This window comes from Oenanthe melanoleuca, chromosome 3 (genome assembly GCF_029582105.1).
Source record: "Oenanthe melanoleuca isolate GR-GAL-2019-014 chromosome 3, OMel1.0, whole genome shotgun sequence".
NCBI classification, from domain to species: Eukaryota; Metazoa; Chordata; class Aves; order Passeriformes; family Muscicapidae; genus Oenanthe; species Oenanthe melanoleuca.
The window spans coordinates 31267544-31274694 of NC_079336.1; the positions used below are offsets into that span (position 1 = coordinate 31267544).

At 34.6% G+C, this 7151-nt stretch overlaps 1 protein-coding gene across 1 annotated transcript in view; it reads left to right on the forward strand.

Annotated features, from left to right (window-relative positions):
• Nucleotides 1-5335, forward strand: part of BCKDHB (branched chain keto acid dehydrogenase E1 subunit beta) — a 101520-nt gene extending 96185 nt beyond the window's left edge. The window contains exon 10 of the mRNA XM_056487759.1: nucleotides 5183-5335. Within this exon, the coding sequence (XP_056343734.1) occupies nucleotides 5183-5323 (141 nt within the window). The 3' untranslated portion in view covers nucleotides 5324-5335. The remainder of the gene's footprint in view (nucleotides 1-5182) is intronic.
• Nucleotides 5336-7151: the final 1816 nt, after the last annotated feature.

The window sequence follows — 7151 nt, forward strand, 5'->3', positions numbered from 1 at the left end:
TTTTTTGCATAAAACATAGGATAGGTTGTGAAGAATAAAAATTACTTTTAAAATATTGTTCCTCTTTGTTGAAAATATAATTATTTGACATAAATAAAGTTTTATGTTTGTTTGGTTTGTGGAGTTTTTTTGTTTGGTATTGTAAATATGTTGGGAATGCAGTGCTGATTTCTTTGTGCAGTTCTGCACACCACCAAGTCAACTCAGCCACTGACCAAGGCTCTAATTCCAACATCTTTTAGTTAATGCTCTTGCTGTGAATGTTTGTTGGTGTGGTTCTGTTGTTAAATTGATAAGGAAAATTTAACAGACCATACCAGTTGTGTATTGGGTTATTAAAGATTGTTCTATTCATTTTTGAAGCTGGCTGAAATGAAATTCAAAGGCAGTCTTTAAGCCTGTATATGAATTGTTAATTTTATGTTATAATACTTTATCTTTTATAGAATAAATTTGAATTATTCTATGAATACTGTTTTATGTGATTTATTACTGGAAAGACAATATTTGCAGTTAATTGCTTTTTAATGGTAATAAGGCAATGAATTACACAGAAGAGACTTTTTCTCCCCTAAATTTTTCTTTGTTTTATAATTACTGAAGTGTTTTGTAAGTAAAAATACTATCTCTTTTGGCAATCACAAAGTAAATAATTTTAGCAGCTATTTTTCTGTATTTGACAAGATATTAGTTACATAAATTCAAATAATTGGTAACAAATAAAATGGGTCATTATTAAACTGTGCTAAGTTATAAATATATAGTCTTAAAGTGATTTGAAAAGGAGACAAATTTTTGATAGAAGTTAAAAGTTTACAACATACATCTGCAGAGTTCTCGGAGGAAAAATTGTGTCTATCAGGAAAACTATCAGGAAAAGCTTTATAAAACTATTTTAAGACAAAAATGGCTAAGCTGTTGGAAAGAAAAAGTTCTTATAAAGAAAGAATGTATAGGTCTTTCTACACAGATCTCAACTTGAAAATATCTTGTGAGTGCATTGTATAGTACTTATGTAACTCATAGAAGTGAGTGTTCATAGGAATGTGACATATATATGTTGTCAAAGCAAATTATGTTTAAAATGTGTAGCATTTGGTAATAGCAGCTGTAAAGGAAAGTACTGTGCTACAAATGAGAAATATATGAAAAGTACAGATGCTTGACTTTTCTGTTACAGAAAGTAGATTTTTAAAATACGACATTTTTAAGCAGAAACCAAGGAGAAAAACGTTTAATCTTTATTTAGTGTCAGCTTTATTGCATGAAATCCACATTTTACAAAATGAGGCTTGATTGACAATGTCTTTGGAAAGCTTCTTTTGAAAATCTAAGCTATGAGTTGAAAAATAGATTTTATTGTATTTGAGATTGTGGTGTTCCTTATTAACCTATAGTAGGTTTTGTCTTATTTTTACAATAGTAGGTAATTTACAGTTGAAAATCCATATGTGGAAGTAATAGATAATATAGATGTAACAATCACCAACAAAGTTATCTGAAATCAATTTTCTTAACTGTTTAAGCCTCACACTTTAGTTTAAGGCAACAGCATAAATAAATCTGAATAAAAATCCAGAACAGAAAGTGAAAGTCTGATGCAATAAGCTCTCCCCCTGAAAAGTTCTTCAATTAAATATGTGGTTTTTAAAATTTTATAATCTGTAGATAAGATGACAAAATTCAGAATTCTGATTGACAGAACTGACCACAATTTAATTAAAGCTTTGCAACCTGTCATGAATTCCTGAGTCTAAATTTTTTAGTTATTGTCAGCCAAAAAACGAGTACTCTTGCGTGAAGAATGTTCCTACGGTTTGCCTTGTGGAATGGACTTTATGTTTAATCTTCTTTTTAATACAGTAGCTGTAAGAGCAAAATATATATCAAGATCTATCCAGCTCTTTGTATTCATATTAGCCTTTAATATAAACTTTTTGTTTATCATCCTTCAGAAAGTAAATTCCTGTATGGAAAAAGGAGTTGTAAAATCAGTGGTATTATGTAGTAGCCATCTGACATTCTAGCAGCTGTTAATTTTTTGGGGTTGTAGTGTTGTAAAATAAGAATAGTATGGGAGACCCCGAGGACATAAAATGTTGCAGAAATAATTTCTTTTTAAAGGAAAGCTTTCTCACTTAGGAAGTATTCTACACACAAGTAGAAATGAAAATTTAAAAAAAAATCCTGTTTATGAATTTTAATCCATGCCAGCTAGAGAGAAAAAGTGGAATAGATCCAAAAAAAAAAAAATGGAAATAAAGAAATTAAGACTATAATAGGGGAAAAGACTGAGTTTGAATCTGTCTGATATGCTAGCTGTGCATTAAATAGTCTCATTTACCAGTACTTACTTACCAAAGTGTTTGCATGAGAAGGTCTGTTTACTATGACTGTGCAATTGTAGAGATTCCCTTCAGAGGAAGGACAGGCTGGAGCAAAAGAAAAATCTTTTTACTATCTTCTTCTTGACCAGATGTCTGAAAGCACTTTCTCCAAACAGCAGATGAGATTGCTTTATTTTTCCATACATTGCAGATGGATGAGTAGTGATTTCTTTCAGTAATGCCCAATAATGGAGACTTGGTTTTTTTTATTATTTTTTCCATTTTGTGCAACTGTGTATCTCTGCAAATGTCTGCAGTTCTCACTCATAGAATTTTTAACTCAGAAGCCCTGGTTTAGCAATGACTACCTGAATCTCTGATAAAAGTAAAGTGTACTTTTAAATAAAGCTAAAATAAACTAGGATAAAGTTTTCTATATTAGCATACTAGGATATTGTAATCTGGGGAAATAGATTGATAGTATGTACAACATACTGGAGGATCAATTTCACATACAATTAAGCAACATCCAGCAAGTCCTTGGTTTTAGCTCCTATTCTAAAATTCAAGGTGTGTGATTGTTTTAAAGTGTTGTGTGTGTGATGTATTTGACTGGTTGCTGTGAATTTCAAGAACAGATTTTTACTGAGACCTGTGCTCTTGAAGTCTTAGTAAGTGTGTATTAAGCATCAAATGTTGAAATAGAATTATGTGACCAATTATATGCCTTTATATCCTAATATAATAATATATTTTCCAGAAAGCTTTGAGTGAAAATCAAGCAAATGAAGGAAAATTGGCAAAGGTCATATTGAATAACTTGGGCCAGAATTTGGCCTCTGCAGTCAGGAAGCAGAGAGAGATTTAATGTTTTGTTGGATTTTTTTTACATTAAGGAAAATTTGGATATATTGAACTAATAACTATAGCTGTTGCTTTTGTAAGCACTTATTTTTCTAACAAAATAATATTTTTAATTGAATTTTGAAAGTTATGGATATCCTGCTAATAGAGCATGATTTTTTCATATAGGTTTTCAAAAGTAAACATTTTACACTGACTCAGAAATCCCATGCCTAATACATTACTTACAAAACAATTTAAATTTTTTTTCTAACATCTTTCCTAGAAAGGTACCAGTTTGTTTAAACCATCTGTCTTCTAGATAGTTGTCTGTGCTGGGGACTTGAAAACAGCTCTGCAGTACTGGAAGGCTGTGGGTCTAGAATATGCTTGCACGTTTTGGTGTCATGCAGCTGACAGGTGGATTGGGCAGTCAGTTTTGGAATGGTACAAAAACTATTGCCTTATTGGTGAGTTAAAACATGGGAATCAAGGTCTGTTTAGTGTCAAAATTACCCTTACCAGCAGGTCAGAGTAGAACATCATGATCTACCTCGTGGGCAGATAAAGCAATTATTATACTCTACTTCCCAGGACTTTGTACTAATGTGAATCTTTTGCCTTACAAAGAAAAGAGTGCCCAGAAATGGAGTTCAAAAATATTTATAGTGTTTTCATGTATATTTTATCTCAGACCTACTCAGACTGTGAAGTTTTCTTGTACACTATTTCTGGTACACTATTAAGTGTAATTAATACTGTGTGCAATCACACAATCTCTTGGACTTTTTACTTTGGTTTGTTGTCCAGAAAAACCCACTTCACAATGCTGGAGTGAAAGGTTGTGATCTCAGTGTGTTACAGTACCTTCTATACTGCCAAATACTGCCATGTATGGAAAGCACAGTGAGTAAAGCCAGGCTGCCATGGACTGCAAGGCAGTGTGCATTCAAAACAGTTCATCAGTCTGAGAAAATACTTAGCACTCGTTTGTAGAAAAGCAAAGCTTTTTAACTATTTTCCTTGTGGGCCTGGCAGAAAAGGACTGGTAGATAATACTTCATCTTCCACTTTGCTGAGCCAAGTACAGGGGAAGTTGGCCAGGATTTCTCAGTTACTGCACTCCATAAAGGAAAGACCAGGAGGAGACGTGTTTTATCACTTCATTTGTCTGCTTTGAAAAGCAAATACCTGTACAAAGAGAAAGTGGAGAAAGGGAGCTGATAATTAGCATCACCATCAGTTTGGTCTGGCTAACTTATTTCTACATCTACTTCTCACAGATTTTTGTGGTCCATGCTATTAGCCTGGTACTTGAGAGTAAGAAGGTGGAAACCACAATTTATTTGGTTATTAAGGCTGATAATGTTACATATTTACAGATTACTTCCAAATTAATGTATTTGTATTTGTATTTGTAATGTTTTCTGCCACAATTTCACAGTCATGATCACATCTTATCTCCAAGTAGAACACAAATTGTAGGGGGTTGAGTAGAGCATGGATTTGACTCAAAGGTTGTAGATACGCAAATCTACTTAATTTTTGCAACTGCTTAATGCTTAGACAGAACCTTAATCTAAGAGTTCAAAGAAGTTTGAATATGATGTTTCTTTATCCAACAAATAATATGCTCTCTTAGATTATACAATTTTTCTGTGTGTTTCAAAGTGGCACAGGAAAGAGACTCTTAATCCTTTGTTCCTAAAATATTAGTTTCTTGGCAGCAGTTTTCTGGATGTATAGCAGATGTACTAAATATAACCTGCCTATGATTTAATGCAGCACACATGTAGAGAATGAAAATAACTAATACAAGTTATTTTTCTAATAAGGACCTTTGTGCAAGAGGAAGCACTATTCTGGTTATGACTACTTATTCACTGATATAAATAGAGCTTTTGAGTTTCCAGGACTGTCAGTCTAGCAAAGTTCATTTGACCTCCATTTGTGATGCAAGACTCCTGAAAATAATGTCCTCACTAACATTTATTCTGTATTTCTGTTAACAGGAGGAATGCTTTTTGAATTTAGAAGCTCCTATTACAAGAGTATGTGGCTATGACACTCCCTTCCCTCACATCTTTGAGCCTTTCTACATCCCAGACAAATGGAAATGCTATGATGCTCTTAGGAGGATGATTAACTACTGAGCAGTAGTACAGGTGAGAAATAAACATCTTGTTATTTAGGTTACCTGTAAGGGTTTTGACAGGATAACTGCAAAGTTTGGGCATTACTACTCATTTATTTAGTTTATTTACTACTAGTTTATTTAGTTATTTATAATAAGAATTGCCTTCTGTGGCTTTGGGCCTTCAGTCTTAAAGGTATATGAATATATTTGAGTACTGCCATTGAAATCAGTGTTTAAAATTAATTACCTTGCTTAATCAATCTGAAAATTAAGTGTCTGGAATCCTGAGAAGTGAAAAGAGTAAAAAGTGAAGGGTGAAAGTAATACTTATGCAGAGAATATATTTTCATCTCTATTAGAATACTCAAGAGTTACTTCACAGGCAAAGCACGGTGTTAAATTTTATAATTTTTCACTCCTGGCCTCTAGTCCTGCAAGGTACAAATAACACCCAATTTGCCCTGAATATTGGCTCTGTATTTTAAATACACACAAACCATTGGAAATAAGTGAAGTACCTGTAGTGTCTTACAGTTCTGTTGAAGTACTAATATTCAATATTTGCTATAAAAAGAATTTTTCTTTATGGTTTTCAATGTAATTTGATCATGCTTGAAGATTTCTGTTTGCAGAGCACAAAGACTGTAAAGTAATACATATTTCTGTGTCTGTTACTCACAGTCTGTAACATCTTTTGTTTCATTCTAATATTACACTAAGTAACATTTGACTCTGGGGTGGCTGACCAGGATTTAGAATTGTGCTGTGGGAGAACTTCTGGTTTTTAATGACCAATATTTAACAGTTTAGAAAATGTGTTAACACAATGTATTCTGTGCTTCCTTTAATTGATCAAAGTAACCTAGTTTTTGAGATACAGTCTTGCTGGACCTTGTGCGTGGGAAATGAAAAGAAGAAAACAACCGAATCTGTAATGGGCAGGGCAGGGGATTTTTACCTGTTGACACCAAAGACGGGAGAGCCAAGGTGGGCCCTATATTAGGGGTGCCATCTGCTGTCTGTTTTACCTCTAAATTAAACCGTGAATTAAATTTAGAACCATGGATAGGAGGTTACCAAAACTATAATGTTACTTTCCTTTATATGCATTGTTACTTTGGGAAGAGTTTCTGGCATTCTACTCTGTTTTCCTCAATAGTTGATAGGGGAGCACCTGTATGAAAAATATCTTCAAAAATAATGTAGTTCTACTTTTGTCAAAAATTGTTACTGATCTGCCCAAGTATGCTGAATCGGAAGGGAGCCATCAGGATCATTGGGTCCAGCTCCTGGCCCTGTGGAAGACATCCCAAGAATCCCATCACATGCCTGAAAGTTTTGTCCAAATGCTTCTTGAACTCTGTCAGGCTGGTGCTGTGACCATTTCTCTAAGGTGCCTGTTCCAGTGCCCAACCACCCTCTGGGTGAAGAACCTTTTCCTGATATCCAACCTAAACCTTCCCTGACTTAGCTTCATGCTGTTTCCTTGGGTCCTGCCTTATCATGAGAGTGAAGACATCAGTGCCTGCCCCTCCTCTTCCCCTCTCAGTGGCTGTAACTGCAGTGAGGTCTCCCCTCAGTCTCCTCCAGAGTGAACAGACCCAGAGCCCTCAGCTGCTCCTCATGCAGCTTCCCCTCAAGGCCCTTCCCCATCCTTGTACCCTCCTTTGGACACTCTCTAATAGTTTAATGTCTGTATTACATTGTGGTGCCAAAAACTGCACATAGGACTCCTCAAGGTGAGGCTGCCCCAGTGCAGAGCAGGACAATCCCCTCCCTTGCCTGGCTGGTGATGTCATTCTTAATACACCTCATTTCCTTGGAAATAAAACTAAAGCTGCTCT